Source organism: Tasmannia lanceolata, unplaced genomic scaffold (genome assembly GCF_043159265.1).
Source record: "Tasmannia lanceolata isolate RefF3 unplaced genomic scaffold, GAP_Taslan_0.1 ptg000008l, whole genome shotgun sequence".
In the NCBI taxonomy this organism is placed as follows: domain Eukaryota; kingdom Viridiplantae; phylum Streptophyta; class Magnoliopsida; order Canellales; family Winteraceae; genus Tasmannia; species Tasmannia lanceolata.
Window position 1 is genome coordinate 28,093,824 of NW_027518685.1, and position 18,107 is coordinate 28,111,930.

General features: G+C 37.6%; 1 protein-coding gene across 1 annotated transcript; it reads left to right on the forward strand.

Annotated features, from left to right (window-relative positions):
- Positions 1-10,864: 10,864 nt before the first annotated feature.
- On the forward strand, positions 10,865-15,020 carry LOC143885059 (proline-rich receptor-like protein kinase PERK9). Its single transcript, XM_077389014.1, has 4 exons — positions 10,865-11,606; positions 11,915-12,175; positions 12,756-13,628; positions 14,201-15,020. The coding sequence occupies exons 1-4, from the start codon at positions 11,180-11,182 to the stop codon at positions 14,680-14,682; spliced, it is 2,043 nt and encodes a 680-aa protein (XP_077245129.1). The 5' UTR covers positions 10,865-11,179; the 3' UTR covers positions 14,683-15,020.
- Positions 15,021-18,107: the final 3,087 nt, after the last annotated feature.

Consider the following 18,107-nt stretch of genomic DNA (forward strand, 5'->3'; position numbering starts at 1 on the left):
CTACACGTCCTTGCATAAAGCATCCAAACATTTCTTTATACTCTCACGTCCTTTACTTTTTTTAACGTTGTGCTTCATAGGAAGAGTCCAAATATGCTTTTACTTTTATTTGCTGTTTAAGAGTTTTAGAATATAGGGAAGTCTAATTTGGTCAGGAGTTAATACCAACCGTTAGATCAAATCAATGGTGAAGGATTGAGTTCTAGTTAGAGAAGAAAGTTAATAGTTTATAAAGGGAAGTGATATTTACGCCCCTTTTGATCACCAGGGACACCCCGCCCCTGACTAAGGGTTGTTTTGCATGTTTTGACATTATTTTGTGAATTCAAAAGAAAGAAACGACTTCTTTCTTAGTTTGCTTTGTTCTTTGTGGATTCCTAAAGCAACCTTCGTGGATATGAAGGTTATTTCGATTGGTGTCGGCGTTGTTCAACCTCGACTCGTTCGTCACGCTTCTGGCTACACCTATTGTCCTGGTCTCTGGCATGTCCATCTTTAGAGATATCCTCAAGGTTGGCTCGTGTCTCCTATTATAGGATTACTTACCTGTTCATAGGGGTTATATTTTGGTTTTACTCGAGTTATTCATAGTTATTTTAGGGGAATGATATTCCCTCCACACCCCAACGTCATTTGTTAAGTTTTAAAGGCAAAGAAAAACGTTAAAAAAACACGATCTTTATACAATCCCATCATATCATCTTTCAAATAACCGAAGGGCCCGTTTGGATACCTCATATATTGTATTTGGATTTGGAATTGAGTTTTGAATACAAATTGAATAGATCCGGCAGCTCATGTAGAGGGAGACACAGAGGGAAGAGGGTACCTCCTAGTGGAGGGGAGAGGTTGAGGAGCAAAGAGGGTGAAGGACACTGCCAGATCTGTGGATTTCCAATTTCTTATTTGCACAACTTATTTGGAAATGTAATTTTTTCCACTGTTAGTCGCTGAATTGGAAATCTAAGAATTTGATCTGAACCAAATTATAAAGCAAAAAGGGCTGCAAATGTGAGAAATCCATATCAAAATAGTCTTGGCATCCAAACGGGCCCTAACAGAAAACCCATCCAGAGCGAGGACCAGAAAGCGACTTACCAATTTGAGCTTGCCTTAGATGCTCTGTTAAGATGAGCTTGCCTTAGAGGCTTTGTCATCATTACTCCCATCCCTACTCGCATCCCAGAGCAACTAGTGTCAAATTCGGAAAAGACAAAATGACCAACTTAAAGGAAAGGAAAAATTGCCAATGGGGGACATCAAAATACGAGAATTGCCGAGGGGGGGGGGGGGGGGTGGTGGACTCACTTTTTGAAAAATTGTTAAAGAGGGTTGATAACCCCCCTTTTTGAGAGCTTGATAACCCCATTTAGAGGGTTGATAACTCCTTTTTAGAGACTTGATAACCCCCATATTGTCCCTCTCTAACAATGTTTCAAAAGTGTGTCCCAATTGGAAATTCTCGTATTTTGATGTCCTCAACTGGCAATGTTTTTTGAATTCAAGTTTATAAGATGTTTCTCTTTTATATCAAAATCCTCTTGCATATCATTTGATATCATATTTACACTATACAAAGTAACTCACATAGCAACTTGTATGAAAGTCTTTCCAATGTTAATTACAGTGAATAATTTAACAATGGCAGTCATTTCCAGCAAAGATTCTCTAACCTTGCTGTAATCTTGTGTAAGCCCGCTGTTAGGCAAAGATTCTCTACTCTTCCTGTTCCATTGGAATTCTCTCCTAACATGATGATGGGTCACAATCAAAGGATGGCCCTCGGCAGCTTTAGTGAAAAGCAGAACCGGCAAAAAGTGACCCGGACCGCCTGTAATTTCTGGGTCCGGGTCACTAAATCATGACCCGTTTTATAATGGCCCGCGGGTCCACCTGGCCCATAAAAACTGGGCCGGGCCGGGTTGACCCGCGTGTGAAAATGAAAATTGTTTTTATTGTAAAGTCATAGATACAGGCGCCAACTGTTTTGAGCATTCTCAAACGTCTTTTACCTTCCCCAAAAGTTATAATGAAAATCTCTTCCCATTAGCCAATAAACCACCTATATTATAGATTTATAGCATGTGGCAGAGGACCTTTTACCTCCCCAAACGCCTCTCACCATTCTCAAACTCAAATTGGGTTTCTTGGTATGAGGTAGCTGACACGTGTCACTTTTTCACAGGGCAGGAGGGAAAAGAAGATAAGAAGGTATATAAGGTACCAATATAAATGTGACAAATGTCACTTTTTTGTGGAATTGGTATCTGCACTCCTATTGTAACTATTAAAAAATAAGTACATGACTTTATCCTCGCCTCACATAGCAATGCGTGTCAAAGCTTAAGCTGTTAGAGTTGGTTTGATTTAATCATTTATACTTTAACACTCCCCATCACATGTGGCCCCTCCCTTTTGGGTTAGCCGTACATGTGGCACATATGACTCCTCTTTTGTGTTGACCATACATTTGGCACATGTGTCACCTTTTTTGGGTTGGCCGTACATACATGTGGAATTTTAATATCAAGGAGTTGTTGGGTATTGAACCCATGATTACCTGCCGTGGAGAAATAGCTCTAATTAATACCATGTGGAAAAACAAATTACTCCAAAAGCTTAAGCTGTTTGAGTCGGTGTTATTTAATCATTTATACTTTAACTAGAAAATACGATGATCTTGTTATAAATAAAAATACAGGCATTCGTTAAATAATAAGAAAATACATGCGGTAATAGTTTTTAAATAAGAGTAATAGCATTTTCGGATGACCAGGAGTGGACAGTGTCATAATCCAATATATAAGTCCTACAAAGAACACTAACTACTTGGTTTTATATGGTAAATGGGCCCTACATGCGCGTCCAGCATAAAAATATAGCGTGGCCCACATTATTAGGTGATCTAAACCATACAATTGGTGTGCCCCTGGTGTAGATAGGCTGTGTCCCAAAAATATCCTCCCTAGGATGATCCCAACCCTACGCTCCGATCTGTGGTTCTTTATATACTGTTTGACTATTTTAAACCTCTACAAATTGAAGGGTTAGAAACATCCTACTGAGAAGATTTCCAGGGCACGGAAAATCTATATCATGGTTCAACAAGTGAATGGTTTAGATCACTAACAATGTGGGCCCTATTGTATTTTTCTGCAAGTGCACGCCCAAGAAGTCCGTTCATATACAACCTATGCAAACTACAGCCTTGACTATAAACTCATGTGTTTTTTGCTACAATCCAACTCCTTCCAATTTGCTCATTTTGTTGAATTCTTGTTTTAGTCCACTGCTAGGCAAGAGAAGACTCCCGACCCTTCCTATTCCAATGGAATCCTATGCTTGCGAGGGCCCTAAGCAGCTTTAGGCCATGTTTGGAGCAAGAAAAATATTTTCTCTTGAAAATTTTATCTTTCCATGATTTATAGAGAAATGATCTGATTATGTTCAATTTAGAGGGATATTATCATAAAGGAAAGGACTCTCTAAGTAAAGAGATGATAGGGTGGGCTCAAGTTAGATTTCCCCATATGCATAAAGAAGACTTTTTCAGAAAACTCTTGCAATACAAACAGAGGTTTTCAGAGGACCCAAAAAGTCGTTTTCCCTGAATTGGAACTAGTAAGATACACGGAGAGGCTGCACTACAATACAAACTACAAGAATAGAGAAGAGACAGAGACACATCCATGTACCAAATTAAGAGATTACTGGATGTTGCAAAAGAAAAGTTAAGTTTGTGTCTGTGTGCGTGTGCGTGTGCGTGTGATAAACCTTTTTTATTCACTTTTTTGGATAGTGAGTTGTTAGATAAGCCTTTTTAGGAATAGTCCATTCAAGTGAGATGACTGATTTGATAGCACAAAGGAAGCATTCCTGTCAAAAAAAAAAAAAAAAAACTTTAATTTTAAGGCCGAGAGCGAATTGTCAATTTGTCATTACAGTGATACTTATAACCTATGTCACAAATATCTCCCAAAGTTTAAAAATATAGTGATTTTACCGGGACATTTTGATAAAACAACAGAATCTTAAAATAATCCCGAGAGTAAGAAATATAGGGATGTTTTCATTTTCTGCTATAATATCATTATTTTTCTATGAAAGTTTTATGATAATTTTTACTTTATGTTTTTCTTAATTATATTTTTAAAATATATAAATTTTTTTTTTATGCCGACCCCAACTAGTTTGGGACAAAGGCTTAGTTGAGTTGAGTTGATATAATTTTAGCGGAGTGATAAATCGATCCCATATGTGTCTTTTTCTCTCTTCTGTCTCACTCTAACCCAAAGGAGAGAGAAAGAGACATAGGGGTTGATTTAAGATATTTGGGGGTCGATTTATCACTGCCCTAATTTTATGTTTATCATTTTCCGACATAAAGCCAAAAAAATAAAGAAAAATTAATATATTATGAGGATTACCCTTGCTGAGAAATTCCCGAGTACGATATTTGTGACTTAGAGTGATATCAGGTGATGCATACGATCTTACCATTGAAGAAGTTCCCCATGAATATCGTTCTTCAATTAGTGGAGAGATCTTCCAATCCACCAATGTCTGAATGCTCATATCAATGGAATATGGAGCTTTGCCTTGTGGATGAGAAGCCATATGATGTAGGACACTTTCTAATATTTGTAGATTTCATTTTTAGTTGGAATTTCTAACTCTAGATAAGTTAGAATCTTAGGATTAAATAGTAATAATAGTGAGAAATTAGTAAACAAGAAGTTCTATAAGTATGGGTGTATGTGTATACTGAAGATCAGATCTTTTATGGAATAAAATTTCAGTTTGTATCTTTTCCTTGAGGATTCAAGGATTTCTTCTTTTTCCTTTGTGGATTCAAGGGCCATTTTAATACAAGTGTTGCTCCAATTAAATAAACATTTGTCTATATATATTAGGAGACTAGGTTGGTCGCCCACATACATTAAAACTCTTGCTAATGATAAACCTTAATTAGGGATTAAGGTAATTAGCCATAAACCATGTTTGGAAAAACAACTAAACCCAATGAAGTAGAGGAAGCAAATGTGGGCCACCTTTTGGAAACGTTTCTAACAAATTAATAAATGTCACTGGTGAGACTCTTTTGTATGGATGACATTGGATTCTAAAAGCATGCGTGCTAAGCGTATGGAATACGTGTGAAAGTAGAGATGCCTTATCACTTCCAAAGGCATTGGCAAAAGTCTGAAAACAAGCAAACCAACGTACACTTATATGCCAGAGTAGCCATGAATTGACAAAGATGAATATAAAAAGTTTATAACGATTTAGGCATTTAAAGTATATAATTTCTAAATGCTTACAGAACATTTTGGTGGTAACCTATGTGGGCTATAAAAAAAAAAAAAAGCGTCATGCTCATCGTTGCTTAAGCCTAGCTGAGCAGTGCCCGACCAAAGGAACAGCCTTGTAGCTAGTTTAACCAAATGAGCAGCTTAAACCTAGATAGTCCAATTGGGACACCCTTTTAGCTGGTTTTTCTTCTGCCCCCCTACAGTTTAGCATTCCTCTCAGATTTATCTCTAATATTAGCCGATGAATTATTATTATTATTTTGAACCGGGGAATTTTTATTACTAAACAACGCCCATTACCAAGGTAGTCATGGGGCTTAGCTCAAAAATAGTATAATAAAAGACAAATGAATATAAGAAAGATCTCCTCAGGGAGGAAGAAAATCGAAAAACTCTAACTCGGATCTTATGACTCCTGTGAGAGCAAGACGATCCGCCTTTTCGTTTGCCCCCTTCTAACATGATGATAGCGCATCATGTGGCCCTCAACCCTTTCTGTGATCTCATCAAAGAGCTCAGAAAATCTCCATATATGGGTGAGGAGATCGGCCTTCCAACCACCTATTGGCGTTTAGGGAATCTCCTTCCACTATGAGGCCATTTGGATATGCGGATGTTAGAATCCTAGATTTCGTTAAAATCCTGGTGGGAGACGAGAGAAGGAGACTGTCCGTCCTTTTTTGATTTCTCGCCCTTCTTTCTGTTGAGCAAGAGAGGAGGAGATTGTCTCTTGTTTCCAGGTTTTGGAAATCTCAGGTTGGGGGAAGATTTCTAAAACCTAGATTTCTTACATAAAATCCATGATAATGGATTGTAAACTCCAGAACCGCTTTCAAACTAAAACCTGAATTCTAAAATCCACATATCCAAACAGCCCCTATGTGATTTTCCATATCTCTTACCAAAATCAGTCTAAGACTTGAAGGAAGGACCTCACTTCTACTTCATTGGAGATTTTATTGCCTATCAGTCCTAAGAAAGCCCACTCCATGACATTATTCTCATCTCTTAGAAGACCTCTTGTACTCGAGGGCTTAGGATTTTCCAAACTAGATCCATCAAACTTTAACTTTAACCTGTCAGGGGAGTCCACCTAGAGGCTACCACCTCTTCGCTTTCCCTGCTATTGCAAATCTCTTTCCAATATCTTTTAATGCCGGAAGCTGAATATATTGAGAATTTAAGAAAGGCTTTTGCCCAAGAAACCACTAGAGTGATATGTCTGAAGGAGGAGGAGACACTTTTGACCACATTCTTAAATGTGGAAGCATTTCTTTCTTTCCAAATGACCCAGATGGAAACTAACATTGCTAAGCTCCATAAGAACTTCCTCCTTTTAGGCCATGGCGCATAAGTCAAACTATCCTGAAGATAAAACTAGCGAGCTAGAATGACCCAAGATAATCTAAAGAGGGTCAAATTATTGCTCCATGCCTCTGAGTGTACTTGCAATATTAGTAGAGCATGTGGGCCACTGAGTCTCCCGCATCCCCACAAAGGGCGCAATTGTATGTGATAAGCATGTTACAGTAGCTAAGATGATCTATAGTCGATAAGATTTTTAAATTTAGAAAAAGTTGTCAATGGAGATTAACAACTACGACAAAATTACATGCAATTAATGAGCGGATGTTTCTGACTTGTGAAATGATATTTCCACTCCTCCTGGTTTTAATTTTCTGGAAGGACACGTTCGGCAGCCATGAAAATTGTTGCAGAGGAGTATTAGTTTATCCAGCGGATTGAAAGGGGCCAGGAGGGCAGGACATGAAGAGAATTGAGACGTGGTTAGTTGGGAGAGGGTTAGAAGTAGCTCAAAAACATAGACAAGAAAAACTCTAATCAAAGTAGCAGTTTTCTCCTATTTTTTCAACCATTAGGGACCATCTCCTCACTCGTGCCCTCTCAAGTCTCTCCTACTCTCTTCTTGCGACCATCTCCCACTCCTCTCTTGTCACTTTGTAAACTAATATTCTTTGAAAAGTATTTCATGGTTGCCAAACATGGCCTAAATCGTCTTAATCTTAAGGAAAAGACAAACAAAAAGTGGTGGCAATGAGCCTATTTTTAAGAAGAGAACTTATATGATGCCCGACCGTGAGATTATAAAGGACGGAGAGAGAAAACCATCTCTCCCTTGATTTTTAATCTAAGAGAAAGCCCTTTTTCTGACTTTTCCTTGGTTTAAAAACCAAGGCAGCAGGTTTTGTCTCTACCCGCCCTATACATTCTCACGGTCAGGCATCATATAATTTCTCTTTTAGGAAATGGAAAAACTGAAAAAGGAGTGGGAATATATATCATTAAAATTCTGATTCATCTGCCCATATTTCCATCACTAGAGTGTAGTGAGAGTTGGGCCAAAGACTAGCCTCCAGTGTGTCCGAAGAACAAAAAAAAGAAGGGAAAAAAATTGAGAAGAAAGAGGAGTCTCTTTCAAGGGTAGGTTCTTCTCAATAAAGACTTTTGTTATCCATCATTCTCATTCAAAGAAGAATATATATCACCCCATTCCATTTATTCATGAATTCAATCATGACCGTTTGATTATCACAACATTTCAAATGGAGGCGAAATCAACTCCTTTAGCCATGCACACACCATTCATTAGTTTTGAATTTTTGTATCGAACATTGATGGAAATCCTGCCCCAACTCATTCTCTTTCCTCAAGTGGGGCCCACCCCAACACCCTTTTCTCTTTTCCTTCCTCTCACCACCAAGAAAAGTGGCATCGCCCATCATTTAATTACTACGCATTTGCCAACGACCTTATTTGTCTTTTTCTATTTGCTTTGATTTTTCTAGACAGGACAATTACATTGACATGGTGCCCTACCTAATTTTAAGAGTGTCAATATCACTTCCATTTGATTATTTTAGTTGTTTTTTATAAAATAAATTGAATTAGAACCTGGTTGGCAAAATAATGATAATATTGGATGTACGAAAAACTTTCTTTATGGCTACCAAAGATGAGAAATGATTATTCCAAAAGCCCCAAGGGCCAAGTCTGAAGGGCATCACCCATAAAAAAACAAAAGTGGCATCACCCATTATTTAATTATTACGCATTTACCAACGACCTTATTTGTCTTTTTCTATTTGCTTTTATTTTTCTAGACAGGACAATTACATTGACATGGTGCCCTCCCTAATTTTAAGAGTGTCAATATCACTTCCAGTTCATTATTTTAGTTGTTTTTTTGAAAATAAATTGAATTACCTAACCTAACCCGAGGTAGCATTACCTCAACCCTAACCCTGCCTTTAAGTCTCTCAACCCTAACCCAACATGTCTAACTCATTTTTCCAACCAGGTCGGGTTGGGTTCAGGTTGGCCCAATTCAAAAAGAGAAAAACAAATACAAAAAATGGATATTTTGTTTCAAGTTGGGTTCGTTTGGGTTCAAGTTGCAATAAAATCACAATAAAATTAGGGGACCTGATAGGTTAATTCGAGTCGGGTAAGGACGGCCTCAACTCTAACCAAACCCAGAATTAAATTGGATTGGCTTTGCCCAACTCGAAGGAAGACCAACCCAACCTGAACCAGAATTGGGTTAAACATATAGGGCTTGGGTTCGGCCCCAAGTTGCATCCCTACCAACAGAGTCAATTAGGCTTCCTGGTGATTACAAAAGTGATTTTGATGGCCAATTCTAAATTTTTTTAGTCAAACTTTCTTTTTTGAGTAATTTTTGTAAAACAATTTTGGGCTTTTGTGTCCAGATTCATTGAGGAGGGCCATGTTTGATTATCTGAATTGTGTTTATTGAGAGCTTTAAACGAACTACTATTTTTTCCCATTTTTAATAATTTTATTATTTCTTTTGGTTACTATTTCGGGTAAGTTATGGTTTTGTAGTCTCAAGTCTAAATAATACGTTCTACAAACACTAGTTCAAATTTTTTGTAATATATTTTGAGATTTTTAGGAATTCTCTAAATTTTTTTGGATGTAAGCTAGATTAAACCCACAGTCTTATAATTACAACACAAAGCACCTTCCAACTGAGAAATGAGCTTGAGCTTGAATTCACTATATAAGTTCTCCTTATTGATTCATATATTTTGTTCGATGTTGAATATGGTGTTCTTCAATCTCTCTTCAAGCTCTCCTCCACATACCCCAAAAGTTTACACTGAAACTTGCTGTATAAACCATCTTCTCATCCAATTGGAGGCATTGCTCATGGTTATGAGTCACATAACACTTGTCAATGATCTCAACTCTAACGAATAGGCCGTCATCAGAGAATCAAGATATTGAAGTATAAATGATTAAATAATACCAACTCCGACAACTTAAGCTTTTGGAGTAATTGGTACATATTTTCCCATGGTATCTTGCCTCACGGCAGGTCCTAGGTTCAAAACCTAACAAACTCCTTGATGTTAAAAATTCACATGTATGGCCATTTAAAAAAAGAGGGCCACACTTGAGGGGAAATGTTGAAGTACGAGGCCTTTTTCATTTAAGATTATGACAGCGGATTGTGAATGGCAAAGGACTCAAATTTAAATGATTAAATAACACCAACTCCACAGCTTAAGCTTTTGGAGTAATTGGTTTGTTTCACACAAGAAACTTCAAACATGGTCAACATAATCCTCACCCTAAGTTGCTGTCTGGATTGCAAGAAAAATATTTATGATGGAAAATTTTCTCTTGGGAAAAAATTTCTTCCCACAATTTAGAGGAAAAATGATATGATTATGGTTAATTTAGAGGGATATTTTCATAAATAAGAGGTCCCTAGTAGGGTTGGTTCAAGTTATCTTTTGTGTGTGTGTGTAAAAATAAGTTACAACTTTTTAGAAATATTTTTTTTAAGGGTAAGCTGAGGTTTAGCGTACCCCTACCAGTGTATTATTAAATAAAGAAATTAAGATGATACAATAGCATGAATAAGAGCACTGTCCAATTCTGTCTTCTTCACCATCTTCATGTTCCGATTCTTCTACAGGGGAGTACTTTGATTTAGACCCAAGCCTTTCACTCTCCGTAGCTATCTGGAGTGCAGGTGTGCTTCATATGGGCTTTTAAGACCTTAGCTGGCTTAGCTTTGCCTCGCATTCTCTATCTACTTCGTTATAAAGTCCAGGATCTTTTAGAAATATTTTTTCCATGCGAAGTGATAAATTCGCCCCCCTTTACTTCCCCTTTTTACTTATCAAACTTCTCCTAAAAAATTCTTCCAATCCAAAGACTCTCAACCATGTACTTCTTATTTCTTAACTTATCAGGCTTAGAAGTTAGAAAACTGTCAAAATAGTAGTCCACCAACAACTAAAATACTTAAATCAAAGTGCCACGTGGCAATTAAGGTCGCTACTCACGATTAATTTCTCAAATCAACACTGAAAAAGTCTACGAGAAATTAGGCATTTGTCTCTTTCAGACTCTTCTGTTCAAAATTTGAAAAAAAAAAAAAAAAAACCATTTTCGTAATATTTAGGACACATAGGGTTAAAGGTCTGTTGGGATTTATTTTATCTAACTTTAGAGAAAGGAGAAGGGGGTAGAATTAGATCCATACTTAAAAAAATAGAGGCAAATTGTATGTGTTTTTACTGTCAATAGTACACTGAAACAGAGAGGAGAAAGGAACAAAATCCCCTCCTCCACTCCTTCTTCTGTGGGAGCAACACCTACCAAGAAAAACCCATACTTTTCTCTTTTTAATTTCTTCTTTTGAAAATTGAAAATATCCCCATTCTCATTTTTCCTAGTCTATCTTCATTTCTCTTCTCCCTCCTCTCTTTCAAACACTAGTTATTTTACACAGAGAGAGAGAGAGAGAGAGAGGGAGAGAGAGAGAGAGAGAGAGAGAGAGAGATCTGCTCTGAGCTTTTGAAAAAAACATGGGTTTTATTCATCTCTTCTCCTTCTTAACCATCCTTTCACTTACTCTTTTCATACCTGTTTGTGGAAATGCCGAGCTGAAAGCACTTATGGATATAAAATCAGCTTTAGACCCCCAAAACCAGTTCCTCTCCTCATGGACAACTGATGGAAACCCTTGTAGCGGCTCATTTGAAGGAATATCATGCAACCAGTATGGTAAAGTAGCTAACATCTCACTCCAAGCCAAAGGGCTTTCAGGGTCTGTCCCTCCAGCTATTTCTGGACTCAAATGCCTATCTGCTCTCTACCTCCATTTCAACTCTCTCACCGGACAAATTCCCAGAGAAATCTCAAATCTCACCGAGCTTACTGACCTCTATCTCAGTTTTAATAACCTTTCTGGAACCATCCCTCCTGAAATCAGCCACATGGCTAGTCTACAGGGTAAGATAGATTTTGGGTTCTTGTTATTTAGATTGGTTTCCTTATGAATATGTTTCTATGTTGCAATAGGTTTCCATCTTTATGTATCTTATTTTACTGATTTCTTAAGAGAATTGTCACACAGAGTGCTATTAGCACATTGGAGGAGTGAGTTTCCTTGAATTAACTCACTGTTTTCTCAATTCTCCTCATTTTTAACATCTTTTTTTTCACTATTTTTTGTTTTGATAGAGTAGTGTTGTTCTATCAGTTTCTCTCTTTGTATTATTCTGGGTTATCTTTTTTTTTTTTTTGCTGGGGTTTTGTAGTTTTGCAGCTTTGCTACAATAATTTGAATGGGGGCATACCTACTCAGATAGGGTCTTTGAAGAAGCTGAGTGTTCTTGCTTTGCAACATAACGGATTAAATGGGGCGATTCCAGCGAGTTTGGGAGATTTGGGTATGTTAGAGAGGGTGGATTTGAGCAGCAATAAGCTCTTTGGTTCGATTCCGGGAAAGCTGTCAAGGGTTCCTAATTTGAAAGTCTTGGATGTTAGAAACAATACCCTTTCCGGCTATGTTCCTCCAGGTAATCTTTTCTATTAAATCTGTGTTTTATTTTGTTACTTTTTTTGAGATGATGTGAAAAACCCACTTTGATTTGCTATGATGAACTGACTATTAGAATATGTTAGATTTGTGAGATTAGATTTGATGAAATTTGATCTTAGATCGTGCTAGATTAGACAACTAGGCTGGATGGGGTAGTTAGGTTAGATTAGGGTTTCTATCTTTATCAACTCCCTTGATTATGTTAATCTCTTTCTATGTTTACTCCCTTGAGTGTTCTATTTAAACACACTTTGCGGCTAATTGTATTACAAGTAAGATTAGTGAAGATTTCCATTATTTATCATGGTATCAGAGCCATGTCCAAAACCTTAAGCTGTTTGAGTTGGTGTTAATTAATCATTTATAGTTCAACATTTACAGAACAAAGTTTTATTTTACAAGAATATTAGTGAAGATTTCCATTGTTTATCATGGTGTCTGGCTCTGATGCCATGTGAAACAACCAATTATTCCAAAAGCTTAAGCTGTTTTGGTGTTCTTTAATCATTTATAGTTCAGCACTGATGGAATTTTTATTTTATTTTACTTGGATGAAGCTTTGAAGCGATTGACCGAAGGGTTTCTGTATGAAGGCAATTCGGGTTTGTGCGGAACTGGCTTTTCTTCTTTAAGAGTTTGTACCTCTTCTGATCAGCTGAAACCTAACAGACCCGAACCCTATGGACCTGAAGCAACTGGCTTCGCTCCGAAGGAAATTCCAGAGTCTGCGAATATTGGGACACATTGCAATAAAACCCATTGCTCCAATTCCTCAAATTCCCCAAAAGTTGCTGTTGTAGGTGGAATTATCGCATTTTTGGTCGGAGGAACCGTGGCGGGTCTTCTTGCTTTTACAATGTACAGACGCCGGAAACAAAGGATTGGTAGCGCGTTCGAACTTTCCGATAGTCGTTTAAGCACTGATCAGGCCAAGGACTTATGTAGGAAGAGCTCTTCCCCATTAGTCAGTCTCGAGTACTCAAATGGATGGGACCCATTGGCTGTTGGACGGAGTGGCATTGGGTTCTCTCAAGCGATTTTGCAGAGCTTTAGATTTAATCTAGAAGAGGTGGAGTCTGCGACACAGTACTTTTCGGCGGTGAATTTGTTGGGGAAGAGTAATTTTTCTGCGGTGTATAGAGGGATTCTTAGAGATGGCTCTGTGGTTGCTGTTAAGAGCATTAACAATACGAGTTGTAAGTTGGAGGAGGTTGAGTTCTTGAAGGGGCTGCAGATACTAACTTCGTTGCGACATGAAAATCTAATCAGATTGAGGGGGTTTTGCTGTTCAAGAGACAGGGGGGAATGTTTCCTTATCTATGATTTCGTCTCGAATGGGAGTTTGTTGCAGTATTTAGATGTGAGTATTGAGAAGGATCGGGTTCTCGACTGGTCTACTAGAGTATCCATCATCAATGGCATTGCCAAAGGTCAATTTGTTTTCTTCTTATTCATCCAATTTCTCTGTTTCTGAGTGTGAATATGCTTAAGCTTAATTAAAAATATATTTTTATGGTTTCTTTCACTTGTTCTTGTTTTCATCAGTTTTTTCTTCATGAATGCTGATAATGATTTCTGAGAATTTACATCTCAGTCAATAGATGAAACGAACCAAACTTTAAGTAATGGGATCCATTTTTCAAAATCAAATCCTGGTTTGAAGGCAGCTTATTAGGAAGACCTATGTGTTTTCAGAGCAGAGAACCAACTGGGTGTTTTTAATTTTGATTTCGTTTTATTTAGCATTTATGGTTTCTTTCACTTGTTCTTATTGGTGTTTTTGTTTTCATCAGTTGTATTCTCCATGAATACTGATAATGATTTCTGAGAATTTACTATTTCAGTCAAATAGATGAAAAGAACCCAACTTTAAGTATTGGGATCCAGTGTTCAAAAACTAATCTTGGTTTCAAGGGAACTTAAAGGTGTTTTCAGAGTAGAGAACTAACTGGGTTTTTTTAATTTTTAATTTATCTTAACAATTATGTTTACTCTCATACAGGCATTGAATATTTACATAGCAACAAATTGAATAAAGCCGCCCTGGTTCATCAAAGCTTATCAGCGGAGAAGGTCCTAATCGACCAGCATTGCAATCCCTTGCTCTCTGATTCTGGCCTTCACAAGCTCTTGGCCGATGATGTGGTCTTCTCAACACTCAAGGCCAGTGCCGCTATGGGCTACCTCGCTCCCGAATACACTACGACTGGCCGGTTTACAGAGAAGAGCGATGTTTATTCTTTCGGAGTGATCCTCTTTCAGATCCTCAGTGGGAAGAGGAGAATCACTCATTCAATCCGACTCGGGGCTGAATCTGGCATATTTGAGGACATCATTGATGAAAATCTTCACGGGAAGTTCTCCGAATCAGAGGCATTGAAATTGGCAAAGATCGCATTGATTTGTACTAATGAAAGTCCAAATCTGAGGCCGACAATGGAGGTTGTGATTCAAGAACTAAGCAAATGTAGCATCAGTTGCTAATAAGTTGCTTCTTTTTAGCTGTTTTATTTTCCTATTTCTACATAAAAAGTTGTTTTTTCTTTTCTTTGATTCTTTGGCTATGTTTTTTCCTAAGGAAAATGGGTAATAGAGAAACAGGCCATGGAATCATCACTAACAACTACTGATGCAGCTGACACCAGTTTTGATTTTCTTATGCAATATGTACTTTTACGAGAACTTGTTCTTGTTGTGCATGTGATGCATTTTGTTCTGGGAGCACCAAATCTTGTGCTCTCACGTGATCAGAATGAGCATTTCCAATCAATGAACGTGGGGGTACACTTACTAATATGTGTCCCTTACTATTTTTGCCTAGATATTTGGAATTTGAATCATGTGGCCAGGGCTGTGTTATAACCATGGTTTAAAATTTTGGTTTCGGTACTGGTTTCGGACCCATGATATTCCAAAATTCTGGTACAAAAACGAAACTAATATTTTATTCAATATTAAATTTCGGTCGGCCGAAATAAAATACCAGTTTTCTTTTTTGCATTTTTGACATGGAAAAATCCTCAACCCGTTGAGGTTCTTTGGGCTCTTAGGTGTTAAGGCCCTAGCATTCAGTGAAGTTGCAGGATTTGGAGACAATGGATACACAGGGTCATTGCATACTGATACCGTATCTTAAAATGAGCATCAATCATGCCAAGAGGTCAGGTACCTCTTGATGTGTAATCTTTCATTCAAGTGCTCTTTGCATGAGTCTTTACGCCATGTGGAATGGTCAATCTATGGATTTTCTGGCGTGCGATATCATTTCCCTATTACCAATTGCACTAATATGGACAGTTACACCAGTAGACCTCGCTATTTTTACCAAGATTTTTGGAATTTGAATCATGTGGGCAGGACTGTGTTATAACAATTTCTGGTTAGAGGTGTCTTTATTTATTATTTCTCTTCGGTACTATTTACAGGTGATGCTGGAGCATTTAGAACACTATCATTTATTTCCATGTAAATTGGAAAATATTGAAAAAATGATGAGGATAGGATCGATTGGGGTCCACCTACGGCCGTCGGATCTTGACTAATGGTAATGAGAAACTCCTCCGTGGACTTTCTTGGGAAAGTTACATTTCTCACAAGTTGTGATCTTCACGGTATATGCTGGATTAATCCTCAGCTCAATGGTCAAAACTTTGCACTTCAACTCGGCTGTTGAATCCCAGTTTACCTACCCCAAAAATAATTACAGTTCTCTGTTGCTTTTACACTAAACTAATGATCGAGTTACCTTTTATAAGAATACAATTAAAAATTGCCCAATTCTCTCTAAATTAGATCTTGCCAATAAACAATATATTTTGGGCAGTGATAAATCGACTCCCCATGTGTCTGTCTCTCTCCTCTAACCTAGAAGAGAGAGACAGACACATGGGGAGTCGATTTATCAATTTGGGGAGTCGATTTATCACTCCTCTATATTTTTTTGGTATTGTAACCAGGTGCTTAAAGCGTATAAGACAAAGTGACTTTGTCTCATTATGAAAACATGGTTGTACGGATGTCGGTGGCCATTTTATTTCTTGTGTAGTTTTCCAAAAATAGCAATTCAACATTGAACAAGAATACAATACCCAAAATATTTATAAAATTGACGACAGATGATTGACCAAAAGAAGTTATGAAGCTAGATCATTCAACCTAACCTCACACTAGATTATTTACCATGGAGTTGTTTGGTTGGTAGATGGAAATGAAAACCATTTTCAAATTTCTACTCTTCTGTTTGGTTGTAATGGAAAAATGGATTTTTTTTAAAGTACGAAAGACCTTTTAAGGCGCCTAAAAGAGAGTATCACTTTTGTTTTTTAGAATCTCGAAGGGAAATGATATGGAAGACAGGTAGGATACATTAATTTCCTTGGCCATTGGACCCCACTATTAGACAACTCATTAATATAGGACCCGCTTGGTTTTAATCACTAGGCGTAAATCATAGTTGTACTAGTAAATTACTAAGGCCCTGTTTGTTTGAGATTATGCCTACCAATGGGGAGCCCCAAACCGATTATTGGACATTCCAATAATCGGTTTGGGGCTCCCCATTGGTTATTCTCTCAAACGAAGAGGTAGTTTAATATTATGCCAACCGATTGTGAGTTAAAAACCAATTATTTGACTCAGATTTACGTTTTACATTGAGTCCATGAATTGGTTTTGGACTCACAATTGGCTGGCATTTTCTCAAACTAAACTAATGTTAGGTAAGCTGGTTTTACGATGAGGAGGAACGAATGGTTTATTGTCACCACATCACAACCAGTACTTTTGTTTAAGAAAATTACTCAAAGGGTGACTTTTTGCACACATGGCACATTTTGACTGATGATTTCTATATATTATGTTGCATTTTTCCTGACTTTGACTCCATGGCCGAGTTTTTTTCAAGGCAAATGGGCAATGGAGAAAAAGGCCATGGAATCATCACTAACAATCTGATGCAGCTGAAACTATGTTTGATTCTTTTTTGCATTATGTCCTTTTACGAGAACTCGTTCTTGTTGTGCTTGTGATGCACGTTGTACTGTGATCACAAGGGGCATTTACATACAAGGTTTAAAATTTCGGTTTCGGTAATTGTTTCGGACCCCACCAATCCTGAATTTGGTAATTTGGTTCTAAATTCCGGACCCAAATTTCGAAATTCCAGACCCAAATTCCGAAATTTTGTATCACTTTTTTTTTTTAATAAATAATGTCATTAAACCAAAATTTCGGACCGAAATCCGAAATGTAAAGGGCGAAAAATGGAATTTCGGAAAATTCTGCTTTCGGTCCCCACCGGTATCCGAAATTTCGGATTTCGGTCGAAATTTTAAACCATGTTTACATATAGGGTTCTGCCAAGAAAAGCTAAACCATTGATTTTTACAGTTTAGCTTACACGTGGAATGTCTGTTTGTCATTTAAACTTCAACACCACTAGCCCTTATTTTTTCTTGTAGAAAGATTGGGTCTACTCTTGTTAAACTTTCAGTAGTTGTCTTTCCAATTTTGGATGAGATTAAGGGGAGAAAACACTATCAGCCAAAGCAACTACGGATTCCCAAGGGGATCAGTTTTGTTTAAAATCGATTCTTGCTGCAAAACAGCAAAAAGGCTTGGTGTGCAACATGTGAGACAGACAGAGGCCCCTCTGCCTGAACGTAAAATTTGTGTATCTGGACCCAGAAATGGCCACAAGATAAATGACAAAAATGTTTTGGATGACCCGTGGACCTGCCCGTATGGGTTGATTTTTTTTTTGTTTTTTGTTTTGTTTTGGGAAATTTGGACCCATACCCAAAACCCCCTACCCAATTTTTATATCGATTTGGAGCTGCTCGCATTCATAATGATTTGCTACCAATCGCCCTGCCACACACTAATGACGTCACTACATTGTCACTCATGCG